Below are 19,636 nucleotides of genomic sequence, written 5' to 3'. Positions count from 1 at the left end.
CAGAGCCCAAGCCCTGAGAGCAGACCCAGGTCCAGGACGGGTTTGGTCAAAGACACCACCATGACAAAGATGGCTCCTGGCGCCACAGAGGAGGCCTGGATCCAAGACCCATCACGCAGAAGGAAACACCAAGAAGTCAGTACCGCTTTCAACCCTGTATCTCAGAACAAGACTTCTTCCTCCCCTACTTTTGCGCATGCTGTCTCTCTCTTCAAACTGCTCTCCCTTCTCCTGGCCCTCTGGGGAACTCTCATGCATCCTTCAAGATACAGCTCAAGTGTCCCTTTTGCAGCTTTTGCTGACCCAGTAATGTTCCCATCTCACATCCTTTTCTAACTGCTTTCTGGTTGACCTCAAAGCTTTTACTCTTGCCCCCTCAAACCTGATTTCTTTCTAAAACACAAAATATATCTTCCCTCTGGAAAACTTACCACAGAGTCCCCCTTACGTGAAATAGTTCTCAAAGCTTAACAAGCACCAGAGTCGCCTAAAAGACTCCTTAAGGGGTGCCTGGGTGGCTCAGTGGGTTAAGCCTCTGTCTTCAGCTCAGGTCATGATCTCAGGGTCCTGGGATTGAGCCCCGCATTGGGCTCTCTGCTCAGCGGGGAGGCTGTTTCCTCCTCTCTTTCTGCCTGATGCTCTGCCTACCTGTGATCTCTCTTTGTCAAATAAATAAAATCTTAAAAAAAAAAAAAAAAAGTCTCCTTAAAACAGACTGCTGGGCCCCACCCAGAGTTTCTGATTCAGCAAGTCTATCTGGGCTGGGACCTGATACTTAGCATTTCTCACAAGGTCCCAGGGGTCACTGCTGCTGCTGCTGGTCTGAGGGTGCTACTTTGAGAACCACTGATCTAAAAAGTTAGGTGCTGGGAATGCCCAGTTGGCTCAGTCAGTTAAGCTTTTGCCTTTGGCTTAGGTCATGATCCCAGGGTCCTGGGATTGAGCCCAGCATCAGGCTCCCAGCTCAGCAGGGGAGTCTGCTTCTCCCTCTCCCTCTTCCCCTATTCATGCACTTGCTCTCTTTCTCAAATAAATTAAAACTTTATTTAAAAATAAACAAATAAAATACAATAAGTGTTAAGTTCAAACTCTTCACCTTGGCATTGGAAGCCCTGCACACAACACGGGCTGTAATTACTTACAGCCCTCGTCTTTCCACATGCTGCCCTCGATCCTAGACCACCCATTCTCCAAATGCCACAAATTTCATGCCTCTGCACCACTGCCCATGCTAACCCTTCTACGGGAGACCCTTTCCCCGTCCTCCACCTCATTCCAGCAACTTCTGCCTTGATTTCAAAATGTCTAAAACCCAAATCCTCAAAAATGAGGACATGGCACCTTTAAGGGCTACAAAATAACAAACACAGGCAGTAAGGGGCAGCTACAGAAGACAGCGGTGAGAAATGGTTCCGGCCACAGCAGCGGCCCTGGGTAAGAAAGTACCAGCCTAAAGGCAACTTTGGATCAGAACATTCTCATGTATCTATTTAAACAACATCGTGACAGTCACAGTCCAGTTACAAACTGTCCTTCTTTTCTACCTGATTTCCAACACTGCCACTTTCTAGCTGCGTGGCCTTGGGTGGGAACTTACTTAACCTCTTTGTTTCTTATTTTCATCTATAAAATGGGGAAAAAGCAACTACCTCATAGAATGAAAAGCAAATGACATAATCGCAGTAAAACTCACAGCTTTAAAAGGTCTCGCTCACAGTAAACCCTCAGTAAATGTTAGCGTGCTTGGTATTATCCTTGGACCTGGGAAAGTCAAGAACTTGGTACCTGGCCACAATCAATACTGGGGACAGACATATAAAAGATGGTTTTCGTAATGAGTCCATACTCAGCAGTCCAAGAAAGATTATATGGATGGACAGGAGGATGGATAGACAGATAAGCAGATAATGTTGGCTGGGTGTGGTAGGTGGACAGGTAGATGGGAAAATGCCTGGTAAATATGAAAAGTGACCCTGTGACGCTAGTTCAGCAATGGACACTACAGATGCGTAAAAATATTCCTAAAGAGGTTCACAGACAAGCATACAAAAATTCAAAGCGGTCCATCACAACTTTGTTTCTAACAGAAAAAAAAGGAAGCTGCGTACATAACTAAAAACAGAGAAGGGCACAGTCAGAAGATGGAATTCTACCAAATAATCGAATATGAAGATGCAGGTGTTTCTCCCACTCACATGAAAAGTGGTTCTCAATAGACCTTAAGTAAATGGGGTGTCTGGCTGGCTCAGTTGGTAGAGCACACAACTCTTGATCTCGGGGTGGAAAGTTCAAGCCCCATGTTGAGTGTAGAGATTACTTAAAAAAATAAATAAATAAATAAGGGATGCCTGGGTGGCTCGGCTGATTAAGCAGCTGCCTGCAGCTCGGGTCATGATCCCAGGGTCCTTGGTTTGAGTCCCACTTCGGGCTCCCTGCTCAACAGAGATCCTGCTTCTCCCTCTTCCCTCTGCTCCCTCTGCTTGTGCTCACTCTCTGTCAAATAAATAAATAAAAATATTTCATAAATAAATAAATAAGACTTAAGTAAAAAGAGTTAAAGGTAAAGTCGTAAGTATGGGGTCAATGCTTCTTTTTAAAAAACCTGTTGGGGGGGGCACCTGGGTGGCTCAGTGGGTTAAGCGTCTGCCTTCAGCTCAGGTCATGATCTCAGGGTCCTGGGATCAAGCCCCACATCGGGCTCTTGCTCAGCAGAAAGCCTGCTTCCCCCCCCCCCCCCCCGCCTGCCTCTCTGCCTACTTGTGATCTCTGTCAAATAAATAAATAAATAATCTTTTTAAAAAAATAAAACTTAAAAATCTGTGGGTATGAGTATGTTTGTGTATATATTTTTTCAAAAGCCTAGCAAATTTTTTTTAAGTATGTTTATCTCTGGTACAAAAATTTGAATGGTTTTAATCTTCTTTTTCTGTATACTCTCATTTTTCTCTGGTAACTATATATATATATATTTTTTTAAAGATTTTATTTATTTATTTGACAGAGAGAGAGATCACAAGTAGGCAGAGAGGCAGGCAGAGAGAGAGGAGGAAGCAGGCTCCCCGCGGAGCAGCGAGCCCGATGCGGGGCTCGATCCCAGGACCCTGAGATCATGACCTGAGCCGAAGGCAGCGGCTTAATCCACTGAGCCACCCAGGCGCCCCAATATTTGTTTAATTTCTTAAAAGAGAAAGCTTTTTAAAAAGCAGCTCCATGAATCAGGACAGAGGAAACACGGAGGCGCAGATGTGACCACGAGTTAAGAGGACGTGTCCTCTCTGTGCCTAGGTCCCCATCCTGCTCCCCACCCCTTGAGACACCTAGAGACCGTAGATGAGGAAGGGTTTGGAATCTGCAGCTGGCAGTCTGGGGGTGGTTTTAAACCCCCAGTGACATCCAGGAGGCACCGAAGGAGACACTCAGACAGGCAAAGAAAAGTTGGCTTCTATCCAAGACTGGAAGAGGAGGCAGAGTCCACGGACAGACCACTGGGCGGGCTGGCAGGGGGGTCACATTATCACTGCCCTCAGACACGGGCTTCCTTCGACTCTGTCAAATGAGAGGGATCAACTCTGATGGGAGTTTCTAAACTCTCCTTTGATTTTCTTGTTTTTTTTTTTTAACATTTTTTATTTATTTATTTGTCAGAGAGAGCAGGAGCACAGAGAGCTACGGGCAGAACAGGCAGAGCAAGAAGCAGGTTCCCCACTGAGCAAGGAGCCCAATGTGGGACTCAATCCCACGACTCTGGGATCATGACCTGAGCCGCCCAGGCATCCCTCCTTTGCTTTTCTTAAACAGCAGGATTCTTTTCACAAATGAAACAACTCAGATTTCCCCCATCAAGCATCAGTGACTTGTTCCTAAAAATCAGGCATCCTGTGCAAACACAAATAAATAAATAAATAAATAAATAAATAAATAAAACCTGGGATCTATTTCCCCCTCCTCTTTTTTTTTTAAGATTTTATTTATTTATTTGATAGAGACACAGCGAGAGCAGGAACACAAGCAGGGGGATTGGGAGAGGGAGAAGTAGGCTTCCTGCTGAGCAGGGAGCCCTATGTAGGGCTCAATCCCAGCATCCTGGGATCATGACCTGAGCTGAAGGCAGACACTTAATCTACTAAGCCACCCAGGTGCCCCCTCCCCTTATTTTAAAATCACAAAGCACCACTTGTCACCTCCTAACTTCCCATTAATTTCCTAAAATGTAACTAAAGCATAGTCACACTCTCTCTGAACTTCATGAACTACCATGATAGGCAGTCGAGCTTCCGACACCCCCCTGCTGACTACTGAGTCATGAGTAACTTGGTCACTGTGTGCAGGATCACAGACCTGGACCGGCTCTCCCAGCTGCCGCACCCCTGCAGACATCCAGGCCTGCCGCCCCCCGGCTGCCTCTGCAAAACACCTACACGTGCTTCTGAAGCATGTGCAAAATGCCTACATGTGCAACTGCACCCACAATTCACGTGACACTTGTCCTGCACAGTGATTCTGTGACAAATGTTGTGCTGAGTTTTGGGGACACAGATACGTTGCTTTACCTAGAAAACACTTGCTGAAAAAGAGTCCAAAGACACACCTGTGTTCTAGAAGTCTAGGTTTTATAAACTGAGAGGCATTCACACCAGACGAGGGTCCACGGGACAGGCACTGTGCGGGGCGGGAGTGCCCGGGGCAGACCGACCGGGCGGCGCTGCGGGATTACCCTAGAGAAGCTTGGGGTGATCCTAGGTTTGGAAGGTGGGGCTCGAAGCTGCACTGTGCACATCACACTCAGGCTGCTGACAGAGAACAGGGGCTGTTAAGGGACCCCCTTCCTTAGCACCACCACTGAAAAGAATCCCCACGCAGCACCCACGGCTAGTAACAATGCCATTGTTACAAATAATAAAACAGCCAACAGTCACCAAACTCTTATACCTGCCAGGCACACTTCTAAACACTGATCTTGAATTAAGTTTTTTAATCCCTGTAATAACCATATGAGCTAGCTACCATTATTACCCCCATCTTACAGTTGGAAAAACTGAGGCAGAGAGGTTAAGAACTTGCCTGGGGCTCTCCAACTTGTAAGGGCCAGAGCTGGGATTTCAGGCCTGGCAGTAGAACTTTAGAATTCTTTCCTGCTCTAAATCAGTGTCCCCACTCCCCTCAAAAGTGGGGAGGCTCTGCAGGAAGGGAAGGAGGGGGGATCTCCAGCCCCTCTGCTTCACCTTCTTCTCACCCCAGCCCTTGCCCTCAAAGCAGACACTGAGAAAGAACGGAGGACCTCTGAACCAGGCTAGCTTGGCCTACCACGCCACAGGGACTCAGAGGGGACAGCAGGTGGCCCTTACCCACAGCTTCCCATCGTAGTAGTAGGCTCCCAGGAGCTTGACAATGTAGGGGTGGTCACAGGTAGCCAGGATGTCGATCTCCACAGTGTAGTCCTCCAGCTCCTCCTCACTCTTGGTCTCAATTACCTTGGCAGCAGCCAAAGCACCTGTTTCTTTGTTCTTGGCCTGCAAAGTGGAGACAGAGAAGGTCAACGAGGCCTGCATGGCAAGAAACTAAGCCCGGGAAGCCATCCTAGAGAGGCCCGTGGAGTGTGCTTGCAGAGGCCAGGGGTCCAGAGTGTGGGGGCCTATGGGGACTGTGAGGCCAGAGCAGGAGATCCACTGCTCTTGACAATGGCCAGTGCGGCTTATTTTGTCAGTGCGGAGGGCACGCATGAGAGACAATGTTCAGCACTTCGTAATCATGTTTTTTATTTTTATTTTTTTAAGGTTTTATTTATTTGAGAGAGACGGGAGCGCCCAAGCAGGGGGAGCAGCAGTCAGAGGGAGAGGGATAAGCAGGGAGCCCGATGCAGGGCTCGATCCCAGGACCCTGAGCTCATGACCTGAACCCAAGGCAGACGCTTAACCGACTGAGCCACCCAGGCGCTCCAATTATATTTTTTAAAGTACAACATACCCATCCTATGGCATAAGTAAAAACACAAGAATGGCATAGCTCTACAAATACCAACATGGAAAGACCGTTGAGTTGCTCAGTAAGAGATCCCAGTCACTGAACAATAAAGTGATAGGACACCCTTTTTTTTTTTAAGATTTTATTTATTTGACAGAAAGAGAGAGAGAGCACAAGCAGGGGGAGCAGGAAAAGGAGAAACAGGCTCCCTGCTGAGCAAGAAGCCCATCACAGGACTTGATCCCAGGACCCTGGCATCACAACCTCAGCCAAAGGCAGACGCTTAACCGACTGAGCCACCCAGGCACCCTAAAAACGGTCAGTTCTATGTTATGCATATTTTACCACACTCTTAAGAACTGAGAGCAAGGGAAAAATAACCACATGCAAGCAACTCCAGCCACGAGGAACCGGTGTCCAGGAAAAGGCAGCCGAGCCCACGTGTGCTCAGGAGGCCCCATGAGCCCCAAGGGCTGCAGCTGGGAGCACTCGTGCTGTGCTGCATGAGGAAGCACACTTCCCTACGACACGGGCCCTGAAAGCCAGCCACTCGTCTGGAGCCTCTGACTCGCCATCTGTGGGAGAGCACGGGGGACCGAGCTGCCCTGGACTCCGTGAGCAGCCCGGTCACTCTCCACTGTGTGATCTTCCTGGGGACAGCATCGGATGCCGCTCACCTCAGAGAACAAGTCTGCAACCTGAGGCACCGCAAATGGTGATGTTCTAGCTGCTCCCACACGCCTAGGACCCCGTGAGGGACAATGGGCCTTCACATCGCCTCCCATGACACCACGGCACCTAGCACCTCAGTGTCCCCCATCTACAGGTTCAGAGGCCGGACATGGCTGGAGCTTGGGTTTGGCACTGGAATCTGAATCCAAGTCCTCTCATTTCTAAGACTCTGTGCACTTTCCACTATTACAGAGAGTCTCCCTATCATCTTCGGAATTCAGAAGCCTCTAAGATTGGTGCCAACAGACACCTATGGGTGCTCCCAGGCCAGCCCTGCACAGGACACCCTCCAGACAGAGACTGAGCTGGGGCACCTGGGTGGCTCAGTCAGTCAGGCCAAGACACAGCACCCTTGCTCCTGGCCTCAAGGTCCCGTTGGAGACTCACCCCTCTACTGCCAGTGACTGGACAGCATGCTCATAGGGGGAGGGGAACCGAGAGAGGGTGTCGATACTCACCAGAGAACCTTCCGGAAGGGAGTGATGCCAGTGGGCCTTTTTAACTCATTTGTAAATTTATTCTCAGTTGAAGTAACTGTTTCTGTTAACTGAGCTACAAAGTCCCCAGGCCCCCACGCAGTGACAACAATGGTTTCCCACTGATCAAGGTCACTGATCAAGGTTTCCTACACTTCAGCACGGGCTAACTCACTTATCTCCTTAACCACCCAACGGTGCCAGTGCTGTGACTGTCTCAGGCGCAGATGAGGAGACGGAAGCAGCGTCCCCAGCAACATGGGAGACAGGGCTGGTCTGGACCCCTGCTGCCAGGTCTGCAGTCTTTGGCCGGCCCACCCGTCGTCCCCAACATGGTCCCATCCACGTGAGACCCGGTGCGGGGGAGGGAATTCCACATGGGGTCATTCCCCGGAGTCAGTCAAGGTGCTGGAACTCACCTGCTCACTCCCCCTACCAGACTGGAGGCCTCTCCCCTAAACTTGGTTTTAAAGACTTGTTGAAAGCACCTGAGGAATTCATGAATTCAGCCATCGGGTGCTTGTGCTCTCGTGTGTTCTCTCTCTCTCATCTGATTGTGTACCTGCCCTTTCATTTCCGGTAATGCTGATTTTTGAGTCTCCCTACGAGGGCCATCAAAGTACCCTTACACATTGCACAACACGCGTGCTCCACCCCTCCAAATGCAGAAGAGGAGGGAAGGCCTGCTGGGCTCCTGGACCGAGAGGAAGGTGGAGATCTTAGCAGGATGGCCAGAGCTGGGGCCGGGTGAGCACGGTGACCACCCTGACCATGCTCTCCTGAGCCCTAGCCAGAGCAGCACAGGGGACAGCACAGTGACCACCTTGAGCATGCTCTCCTGAGCCCTAGCCAGAGCAGTACAGGGGACAGCTGAGCTGGGCATGAGCCACCCCCACCCCCAATCATTCACCTTTCACTCCATGTGACTCCATGTCACCTCTTCCTGGGTTTCCTCAAAACAGTATTTTCTCCCCCGAAAGGGGGGGAGGCCCAGGCAGGGACTGTTTCCCATGAGTGCACCAGACCTTGCCCGCCCCCTGAAAGGTGGCATTGACCACAGGACCGGGCCCCAGCTGACCGGGCGCCAGTGTCAACACCGAGGGACACCCGCTGCCCAGCACCTCGCCCAGATTACAGAGAACAGAGCCTGCCAGAAAGGGGTTAGTTGGCAGCGGTCGTGGTGCCTAAAGTGACTTGGCCAAAATTAAATTCTTCAAAAGCCTGGTTGAGGCAGCAAGCTGCTCACCCCAATGTCAGGAATCGTAAAAACAAGGTTGCTGATAAACACAGTTAACGTTGCTTGAGCACCCACTGGGTGCCAGGATGGCCCTTAAATGGAATTTCTCACTTCATCCTCCATCAAGCCCTTGGAGATAAGGATTAGTATTCCCTACTTACAGATGAGAAAACTGAGATTTTGAGAGGCACCATGATAGGCCTCAGGTCACAAAGCAAGTAAGGGGGAAAAGCAGATTCAAATGCAAGCCCGTCTTGCTCAGAGAGCCTAAATCCCAAATCTCGTCCCAACCAGTCCCTCTCGATGAGCACCCTGCTCCATCTCCTGTTGCTAAGAATAAATGAAGACCACAACCAACAAGGTGCTTGGCAGCTACTGGGTACTGAAAGTACCAAAATTTAATCCACCCATAAGCCATTAAGGCAGGTGTTAGCCATCATGCCCATTTCCCAGATTAGCAGACTAAGACTCTAAGGGGTATCAGGATCCACCAAAGATTGTGAGCTGTGGTGGTCTCCTAACCCCCAGGCCAGTGTTCTCTTCACTCCACTAGACTCCCAGGAATCAACTTCTCCCACCTCCATTCATCCATTCAACCATTATATACTGAGCTCATGTTATAGGCAGACACTTTTCTAGTGAATGAGGCGGCTCTGGTGGTAGGAATCACTGCCCTCCTGTGACATAATTCACCCTTCCTGATTTTTCTTCAGTGAAGCTAACCCGCCGACCTCCCCAGTCCCCAAAATACAATGGAGCAGAGTCCACTTTCAACTCTAGAAGTGGGTGGGCGACTCGTCCTGGTCAATCAGAGCAAGAATGTGACCACATTAGGCAATGAGATGCAAGCTCACAACAGTAGCTGAGGTGGCTGAGGCTGCCCCAAACCCTGCTTCGTGCCAGCCTTCAACACTGAGGCAGCAGGCCTGGAGCTGCGGGGACATGTGCTTGCAAGCAGAGCTTGGAAACAAAACTAGCCGAAGCAACAAGGCCTAGAGAGGGCACAAGAGGACGCAATTTGATCCCCAGGATTAATTTTTACACCAAGGAGGTACTATTAAGAGCCTCATTTTACATAGAAGAAAACCGATGCTCAGAGAGGTGAAGTCACTTGCTTGAGGACACACAGCAGGTAAATAATAGGGCCGGGAGTTGAATTCAGGTCCATGTGGCTTCAGCATCCATGTGCTGACCTCTGCCCAAGGTCAGATTCTGAAAAGGTTCTGCCTGGGCCTAAGTTGCCCTCTTATACAGTAGAAGGGTGAGGAAATGATGCCCAAGCTCCCTCTGCAGTCAGATGTGAGGGCGTCTTGGAGTGGGTGGGTCTTGGAAAGCTAGGGGTGGTCCAAGCGGATGGGGCACCTGTGGGAGTCGACAAGCAAGGAGTCACATAAAGAACAAGTGGCTGCCTGTGGCCTCTGACGTCCATCTCTCCCACTGGCGGAGGCAAGGCTGGGGTCCAGCAAAGGATGGAGGTGCCCCCGCCCAGCCTTCCACTGCTGGCTGGCAGTGACGAACGCCTCAGCCCACACCCTTGACAGCGGACACACAGTGGCCACTTGTGTTTACTGGCCCGGGCACCTCCGTGGAACAATCTTCCCCCTTGTGAAGCTCTCGGGGCCCAGCCTGGCGGAGGTGGGGACAACTCTCCCAGCAGGGAACCCTGCCCCACCCATGGGGCCCCGGCCAGTCCAGTCAGGGGCTGGGGGCTTCCTAAAGTCAACCGCAAAGCAGCAGCTGGTGGGGACCACCCCCAGGCCCATCCCTTTCCCTCCCGGTGGCAAGCTGATCACTGTGTGACTCCCTCCTCCTCCAGGGAAGAGCTGGTACCATACAACTCAGGAATCAGAAAGAACATTAACCACCACTCCTACACCCCAACTCCCCAGTCCCCTCGCAGAGGATGAAACAGAGTTCATACAAGCGAATGCAGTGACCAAGGTCCAATCTGGGACAGCTGCCTTATCCCCCTTGCAGATTCACAACTCTCTTCCTTTGGCAACTGCCTCTCTCTCTTGGTGCAAGGGGTTCCTAAGAAGCTCAGCCCATCGGGTCCCAGTGCACAGCCCAGGCCCAGCCACTCACGGCTGGCCCTCTCAGCCGTAGCTAGTGGTTCACACTCGCACAAGGGCCCCAAGGCAGGCCAACAGGGTTGTATCTGGGTAGTTCTGAGTTAGTCTGGGGTTTTTTGGTTTTTTGCTTAAGTTATCAGGAAAGTGGTTTTTCTTTCTTTGGGGTTGCTAAACAGGTAGAATGAAAGGCTGGAGAGTCTTATAGCCTATGTGGCTAATCGTTCCGAGACCCTGCCTGACGATGAGGTCCTGACAAAGGAAACAGGGCCCACAAATGGAGAAGAGCAGATGATGAGGTCTGTGGACAACTGGGGCCAGCTGTTCCTGAAGACCGGGTCTGCCCTTAAACTTTTCAGTTACATGAGCCAATAAACTCCCTTCTGGACTTCTGTCATTTGCCACCAAAGAGTAAGTAAGTTTGTCATCTCTGGGGGTATTCCAGCAGAGAACACGTATCCATGGAGGCACCTCACCACACAACACACGTGTAACAAAGGCCACCTTCCAAAGGGTCACCAAGACCTACCAAGTGACCTTCACTGAGGCCTCTCAGAGGACCAAACTGATAAGCCAGGATACAAAGACCCAAGTAGAAAACACGGTTACTAATGGGCCACAGGCAACAGAAACCAGGGGATTCTTCTGCCAAGGGTTTTCCTCCAAAAAAGTAGAGATGTATATTTATTAAATTACCAGAAACGAGGCATAATGGGAACCTCTAGCGCGGGCGACAAAACAGGTGGTAAAATGGGTCTGCTCATTACTCACAAAAACAGACTCCATCCTCCAGAGACAAAAATTGGCAACAGGTTTTTAAAGCCTCTTCTCCCTCATCCCTAAGAATTTAAGGGCAGGAAATTTTCAAATAAAGACAACAAAAGAAGGGTACTAGGATCATGTTCCCAGGAGTCCAAAATGATGGCAAGAAAATGCAAATGACCTAAATGTTCAACCGTAAGACAACGGCTAACTCAGTGAGCTATTAAGCAATGCTTTAAAATGGTAAATAAGAAGACAATACAGTAATGAGAAAAAATAATTAAGCCTTAATCATCAGTCAACAAGGCAGGGTAATAAAAGTATAGCTAAGCTAGAACTTTGGGAACATTCTGGGCATCTACAAATAAGGAGGACCTGAAAACAGAGCATAAGGAATACAACTGGTTTATGAAAATTTATTTCACTCAGTGACATCTGACAATTATCCATAGGGGTCCCAGCAAGGGCAGACTGGGGATGGTGCCCAGAAGTGACCCCTTTATCTTGACCTTGTCTTAAATATATCCAGGGATGGGCACCCTGGTCTGTCCAATATGGCAGTTACCGGCCACACATGGCCGCCACACTGAATAGAGCAGAAACAGTACGTTCCCATCACAGCAGAAAGTTCTAGTAGGCAGCTTTGCATATAAGGCTGCAGCTGGCAGAAAATACTTTCTCCCGAAGCTGAGGGTGCATCTGAAACTCACTCCCATGTTCCAGACCCAGCCTCAGAAACACACGGTTTCTTCTTCTAGGAAGAAACAAAGGTCTCAAGGGCCAAGAGTGGGTAGAAGCAGCTCAGGCGGTGATCAGTCATTAGCGAGGTCTCCTAGCAACCTGGCTGGGCAGCAGGCGTGAGGGAAGGCTCCCAGCCGGCGTGTCAGATGAACAGCCTGGGCGTGGGGGTCAGAGCCAAAGAATGGAGCAGACAAGGCAAAAGCTTTCTATTTTCTCCAGCCTCTTGATTCTAGATGGCCGTGTCAAATACAGTTCAGGCCCCTGCAATGGAGGAGGGGCTTGGTCTGTGTCCCACAGTATACAGCTGTGGCATCCCTGCCCGAAAACATTTTCTCTTTGGACAGTGAAGTCTGTGACCCATCACAGGAAAGGCTTCGACTCTATTCCCACGGGAGGAAATCTGGCCCTGGAAGGTCACAGCAGGACCGGCCCCACACAGGGAAAGGGCCCAACATAAATGCAAGCAGGGTATTCTGAGGGCAGCAGACATAAGAGACAGGATAGGCGGCCAAAGTGGCCTTGGGTTCAGACGCCACTAATGTCCCTGGCTGGCAGGCACGAGTCCATTGAGGAGTGGAGCTGTGCACCACAGCCTCGCCTCCCAGAGGCTTGGGTCTCATGGGCCTCAGGAAGACGGCGGCCTCCCAAGGCCACCTACGGTCTCTGGAGGGCAGATAAGCAGCACCTCACCTGTCTCCAGGACGGGTCCATGAGGTATGCAGAAGTACCACCATCTGCTCATGTTAAGAGAAAATGAAGGCCACTGCCCCACGTCACCCAGCTGGGAAGTGCTGTCAGGACTTGACGCAGGACCAGCTTTTCCCTCAGAAGCCCCTGAGAGGAAATACTCCAGGGGCTCCCACCCAGTTTCCAGGTGTGCTAGTCCTCCTTCCCCAGCTCTTCCCTCACAGCCTTCAACCAGAAATCCTCTTTGGGCAAATGTCAACGGCTCCCTGCTGCCTGACACAAAGCCTGGACACCCTGGCCTGGCACGCAGCGCCCTGGTGACTTGGCCCATCTACTCTTCCAGGATCCCACTCCGTCCCGTACACACCCCTTGCTATGGCCAGTGTCCTTCTGCCTCCTACCTTCATGCCTGCCTTTCCTTCAGCTCTTTCCTCAACCTGGAGTGCCTTCCCTGTACTGTGCTCACCCCACAAAGTCTAACTCAACCACAGCCTGTTCCGTGAAGCACTCTCGGAACCCCAGCTCCCCAACTACTAATTCACACCTTACTAGGCCTTTCTCCACAGACCTCCTGGTGCCCCAGTCATCTGTTCAAAGATTCTCTAACTTGGGTTTGAGCTCTGCATGGTTAAGCCCATGTCTGATTCATTTTAGTCTACCCCACGGACCCTAACCTAGCCCGAGATAGCCAGTGGGTAGATGGGAACATGGGAGGGTGGGTGGACGGATGAATGGATGGGTGAATGGAAGGGAGTGAGGTATGGAAGGAGGGGTGTGTGGAAGGATGGACAAATGGACACATGGGAGAGTGAGCGAGCAGGCACATGAATGGGTGGATGGGAGAACAGGTAGATAGGAGGGAGGAATCAAGTAATGAAAAGTAGGCCTAGGCAGTAAACAATCATTAAGTCTTCTTTTTTCCCCAAAAGGCACTTGAGCCTACCTTGTTGTTGGCTTCCACGAATACCAGACTCTCTTTCCCTCAATAATGTAGCTGAGAAAGCTGTTTCTACAGGAACCTAACCTATGGCCTCTCACCCATGTCCCCGTCTTTGTCCAAACTAGAAACGGGCAAATTTCCACGAACTGATTTATGGAATGGAAACAGCACAGGACAGAGGTTCAAATTCCAACTTCACTACTTACCAGCTAAGTGCCTTTTGGGAAGGCAAGAAACCAGGCTGTCGTTTTCTGATAGCCATGTGGACAATTCCAGAGACACGGAACAAAGTTTAGAAGCCACCATGGGTTAATCGTGAGGGAAAGCTGGGGAAGGAGGACTGGGACACCTGAAGACTGGGTGGGAGCCCCTGGAGTATTTCCTCTCAGGGGCTTCTGAGGGAACAGCTGGGCCTGCGTCAAGTCCTGACAGCACTTCCCAGCTGGGTGACCTGGGACAGTGGCCTTCATTTTCTCTTAGTCCTCACTTAGGACTGTGTATTTCTGACTTTCAAAAGCCTAAAAGCATGTTTGCCTTGTTCACCAATATATCTGCTATTATTATGTTCAGGCAGCGTATACACTGGGTTATTTTAAAATAATAGATGGACAGATTGGTGTTCATATCTGTGCGCAAACAGAAAGAAGTGATGCCCTCCACATAAGGACAGGAAGGAAAGTGATGAGAAGTCCATTTTCCTGTCAACATATTTATATTCCTGAATCTCTAGCTGGTCTCTGGTTTTGAACACTGTCTCCTCTCTACCTCAGAGAAGCCAAAGCCTTTGACTGGGCAGGATATACACAGTTAATGAGTCCTGCCAAGCGCAGAGAAAGCACTTCCCTATCAATAATCGCTGGGCCAAGTTTCAGCTTGCAACAAATAAGACGGCCAAGTTTCAGAACAAGAGACACTTAAGGATGGCAAAGATTGCCAGGCACAAAGCACAGTGGCGTGGCTTCCAAAGCCGGCCATTTAATACCCTCTCTCTCAGGGAAGTGAAGCCTGGCGAGCCATCCCCGCACAGCAGGGAAATGCTGATCCTCTAAATCCTTCTGGGCTAGCAAATAAAAAAACCAAGACCCAACAGGATTGGCCCCAAAGATACCACGCCACGGCCTTGACTGAAAACCCAGGCAACCTGTCCAACTTGGACAGGGATGTGGGAGCCTTTGGATCTCAGCTCTTCAAAAGTGATGGGGATCCAACCCCACCTACTGCTGATAAAGGAGAGGTGAGAAGGTGATAGAGGACCACTGCTCCCACCTCTCGGGAGCTCCCTCTAGTTGGAGGAGGCCCCAGAGAGGAATGGGTGCTGAGTCACGGCAGGAAGGCAGCATGGGGTCAACAGCCTAGAGGGGGGAGAGAAGAAGGAAGAAGCTTCAGCCAGCGCCTCCTCTGCGACCCGCACCACCCACACACCGTACAAGGCTCACCTCACTCCATCCTGACCACAGTCTTAGGGAACATGTGCTCTTACCAGTCCCACTTTCCAGGTGGTTCCAAACCTCAGGGGTGAAAACGCTCTATGTTTTCAATCAACAGTACTTTCCATGCTGCCTCTTATTATTTTAAAAACAACACACACTCATGAAAGAGAGTCCTCGAGATATAATATTACAAAGAAGACAAAGCACCCATAATCCCTTGAGTGGACCTAGAAGGTATTCTGCTAAGTGACAGGAGGGAAACAGGAAGACAAATACCCTATGATTTCACTTAAATGTGGAATATAAAAAACAAACAAATGAACAAACAAACAAACAGAGTCTTAAATACCGAGAGCTGGTGGTTGCCAGTGGCAGGAGGAATGTGAAATAAAGGGGATTAAGAGATACAAACTTCGGGTGCCTGGGGGGCTCAGTCAGTTAAAAGTCTGCCTTCGGCTCGGGTCATGATCCCAGGGTCCTGGGATTGAGCCCTGCATCAGGCTCCTTGCTCCTGGAGATTCTGCTTTACCCTCTCCCTCTGCCTGCCCCTCCTCCCTACTTATGCTCTCCCCCTCTCTCTGTCAAATAAATAAATAAAATCTTTAAAAAGAAAAAAAAAAGAGGTACGAATGTCCAGTTATCAAATACATAAGTCACGAAAATAAAAATACACTAGAGGGAACATAGTAATACTCTAATGTAACGGATGGTGACCACACCTATCCCCGTGAGCACGGTGTATCTCACAGGATTACTGAATCATTACATGGTACACCTGAGGCATTTTGGAGCGCCCCCTGTGTGCCATGGCAGGGCTGTACCCGCCTTCACGCTGCCCAGCTGTGTGACCCCAGGGGACTTATGTGACCTCTCCACCTTCGTCCAATAAAGACGTTGGTAGTTGCTGCCTCACAGGCTGTGGGGAGCATTCAGTGAGTTAAGGTGTGAAAGATGCTCAGAACCAAGCGGGCCGTAGTGAGCACCCCAGAAACATGTGCTCAGTGTTCTCTCGCTCGCCGCAAGTACCTGCTTCCCAACTTCATAAAAGTGGGATTAAACTGCACAGGCCCATCAGGCATTTCACTGCACAGTGAGTACCCTTCTGCACTGTCGCCAATGACTGTCATAGCATTTAACTAGAGGTCACAAACAGCCCTTTGGATCACAGAACACTCTTCCACGGCAACGCCTCCCAGAGCCACAGGCTGTTCCACTGATCCCCATCTTGCAGAAGAGGAAACTGAGGCAACATCACTTGCCCCGAGTCATACAGTAGAGAGAATGGGCGAGCCAGGGCTTGTGAGGGGAAGGGCGCCACCAGGTGCGGAGGCTCAGAGGTGGGGCTCCAGCGGGGTGGGCATGGGGTGCTCCTCGGGTCTTCTGAGGAGGGCTGTGCTGGCCACAGGGGACGGCAAGCAGGCAGAGCAGAGGCTAGGCACACAGTCTCCCCTCCTTGGTCAACAGGAGGTTTCCTGTCACCTCAGAGTGGGGGTGGGGTGGAGGGCACTTGAGGAAGAAGGAGGCTTGAAAACGAGCTGGGCCCAGGGCACACAAAAAAGGTAGAAGGACTCTCAAGGCCAACCAGGGAAGCTGGCCAGCTCTGATGGGGTCATTGCCTCTGGGTGACAAAGCCAGCTTTGATGGTGGCAACAGCCTCTGAGGCAAAGAACTGGGCCTGGGCTCCCAGACAAAACAGGCTGGAGCTTTCCAGGAAGGAGGGCAAAGGCAGGCGCGCCCTTCAGGGTACAAATGCTGCTCTCCCACCAACCACAGTGGCCTCAGCCACCCCCGGCTGACTGGCCACAGGCAGGCATGGAACGGAGACCGTGAACTTGGAGCCTCTTTATCACTGAATCATGTTCATCGTCATAACATGGCGAGAGAGAAATAAGCTCCAGGCTCACCCCCAGGAACCCATCACACCAACTTCTATGCCAGTAGCGGCCTCCGGCATGACAAACATGTGGGGGGGGGGCAACCAGGGGTCTCCAGGAACTCTGCGTGCCCACCCTCAGGAAGCCAGTCTGGTCCATCACCAGAAAGAATCATCAGCACAAAATCAGCCACCTCCCTTTTTCCCTCCATTATGAGCACCATAGGAAGGCCTGGCCATGACTCAATCTTCCCAAGTTCTCTCAGGTAAGCACTGTTTTGATCCTTCATGTTACAGCTCAAGATACTGAGGCTCATGGAGGTGAGGTGACTTTCCCAAGGTCACACAGCAAGTAAGCAGGGAGACTAGGAGAAAGCTCGGCACTGATACCCTTGCCTAAGCTCATAATCACAGTGCTGCGCCTGCCCACAGAGGAAGGAAGGTGGGGCTGGCATCTACTCGTTCGTTGTTCACTCCTTCAGCAGAAATTAACTAAGCATCTACGATGAGCATTTACTATGTTACCCATAAACATAGGACCTTACCTCTTTCAGAGAGGAAAGAAAATAAACAAGTAGACACACAAAAGAAACCTAGTCTGTGACCAGAGCTCTGAAAGAAATCAGCAGAGAGCTATCACGTTGGTCAGGGAGGGGTGGTTAAGGCAGCCCTCTCTGAGAGGGGACATGTGACTTGAGATCCAGAGGATGAGCAGGAGCCCTGGCTGTGCAGAGCAGTAGGAAGAGTGGGAGGCAGAGAGAACAGCTAGTGCAAAGGTCCTGAGACAGAAAAGGGATATACTTCCTTCAACTCCTCTCAGTGGCCCCATCCCCCCACGCTCCATACAGAGGCTGTCTAGAGTTAACTCTTCAGTCACCAGCATGTGGTTAAACCTCTTGAGTCTCAGGGCCTGAATTCTGGCTCTGGTATTGCCTGTTAATAAGAAAACAAAACAAGCAAGCTATGGGGAAAGAAAGAAAAAAAATGTAGCGAAGGGGAAAGTAGAGAGAAAGGGGAGAATGGAAAAAAGTGAGTAAAGAGGAAGGTGAATGCAGTGGAGGGAGGGAGAAGGGACGGGCAGAAAGGGGAAGGGAGGAGGAAGCACCCAGAAGCACCCCAAGCCTTAGGATGCTGTGGCACAAGCCGGGCCACACCCCCCAGAGCTCCAACAGGAGGCCTGGAGCACACAGCTTCCCCACCACGACACTCACCCCACTTCCCCTGCCACTTCCTCTGTAAGCCGGGGCCCTGCCTACACCCATCACCACTTCCTCTGTGTGAGAGGCTCCTGACACCACCTCGGGGGCTCAGACCCAGCTGAGGCTGAGGCAGGCCTAGGAAGGAGGGCGTAGAAACACCAAGGCCGCAGGGAGACACCACACTGAAGGGACCCTGCGTCCTCTCCTCACCCTCTTCGTCTTTCCCTCCATACTGTACAAGAGAAAAGGCACAGGCTCCTAGCCAGAGACTTCTAGGGTCAAGTGCCAGCCTTGCCATGGAAAAGCTGTGTGAGCCTAAGCAAATCAACCAGTGTGCCTCTCTGGGCCTCTGTTTCATGGGGTGTGGAGCGAGGATGCTAGCCTCTGCCTTTCGGGGGGCTAGCAGAAGCATAAATGATGAACACATAAAGAGCAAATTCACACTCATCTTGTTCACCTTGGAACTCACAGTGCCTGACACACAGTAGGTGCTCAGTTCATCACTCTAATGGCTAACACTTATTTGGGCTTTTCCGAGCCAAGTCCTGAGCCAAGTGGTTTCCGTGGGTTGTTTCACCCTCCAATCCCCCCTATGATGTGGTCCCATTCCGAGTGCCACTTTGCAGCTAAAGATACAGGGGCATGCTTAAGTACTTTTCACAGGATCCCAAAACCCACAAGAGGTAGAGAGACAGACTTTGACTCCAGAAACTTATCCAAGTTCCTGTGCCATCTCTGATCCCTGGCAAATAGGAGTTTTCCTTCCCTTCTCACCTTCTCTGCTTTCTTGCCTCCTCCTCATGACCATCCCTCTAGAGACCATCTCTCTAGAATCTTCCCTGCCTCCCACCCACGTACAAAATCTTGTTCTTGGGTTGGTTGCCTTCCTTCAGTTATTTCCTCTCCCTCGGCTTTGATGGGGGCCTGACCACAGCTCTGGCCTTCCCTCCTACCCCCACCTGCTTTAGTCACAGGGGTGTAGTTGCTGTCCTACCCTTCACTCATCAGTGGCCATCCTGGCCTTGGGCAGCCAGGAAACCTGGCTCTGTAATTCCCTCACTCCCCTACCCCGGTGACCCTCCAAAAAGAGTTCCCCGCACAAGGCCAACCTGGTCAGACCCTGGGAACTCAGGGCAAGCAGGACATTAGCTGAGCTCAAAACCATCACAACCAAATTCCTTGGCTTGGTATTCAAGGTCTTCTTGACTTGGCCCCAAACAGTATTCTTGATCTGACCCTGCCCTGGCCAGCCCCTCTAGCCACACCCAGCTCCCAAGCCCACTGACCACCAGACTCAAGGAGGCAACTGAGATATAGAGGGGGCCAGGAGGAGGGCCCAAGGCGGGGGCGAGCAGCAGAGGCCAGATTCACACCGGGCAGCACAGCGGCCACAGGTCACCTGGGGCACCTGAAACAGGGATAGTCCAGACTGAGACATGTCATAAACACAGAACACAAACCCATTTCAAAGACTTAGTATAGAACAAGAATATTAAATATCTCTTCCAGGGCGCCCAGCCAGCACTATC

The 19,636-nt window shown here is 50.8% G+C and overlaps 1 protein-coding gene across 1 annotated transcript in view; it reads right to left on the bottom strand.

Moving 5' to 3' along the window:
* STK10 (serine/threonine kinase 10) overlaps positions 1–19,636 on the bottom strand; it is a 122,733-nt gene that overhangs the window by 93,540 nt on the left and 9,557 nt on the right. The window contains exon 2 of the mRNA XM_045999580.1: positions 5,346–5,510. Within this exon, the coding sequence (XP_045855536.1) occupies positions 5,346–5,510 (165 nt within the window). The remainder of the gene's footprint in view (positions 1–5,345; positions 5,511–19,636) is intronic.

This window comes from Meles meles, chromosome 3 (assembly GCF_922984935.1).
Source record: "Meles meles chromosome 3, mMelMel3.1 paternal haplotype, whole genome shotgun sequence".
In the NCBI taxonomy this organism is placed as follows: Eukaryota; Metazoa; Chordata; class Mammalia; order Carnivora; family Mustelidae; genus Meles; species Meles meles.
The sequence above is the reverse complement of the archived record's forward strand: the minus strand, read 5'-3'. Positions and strand labels throughout refer to the sequence as shown.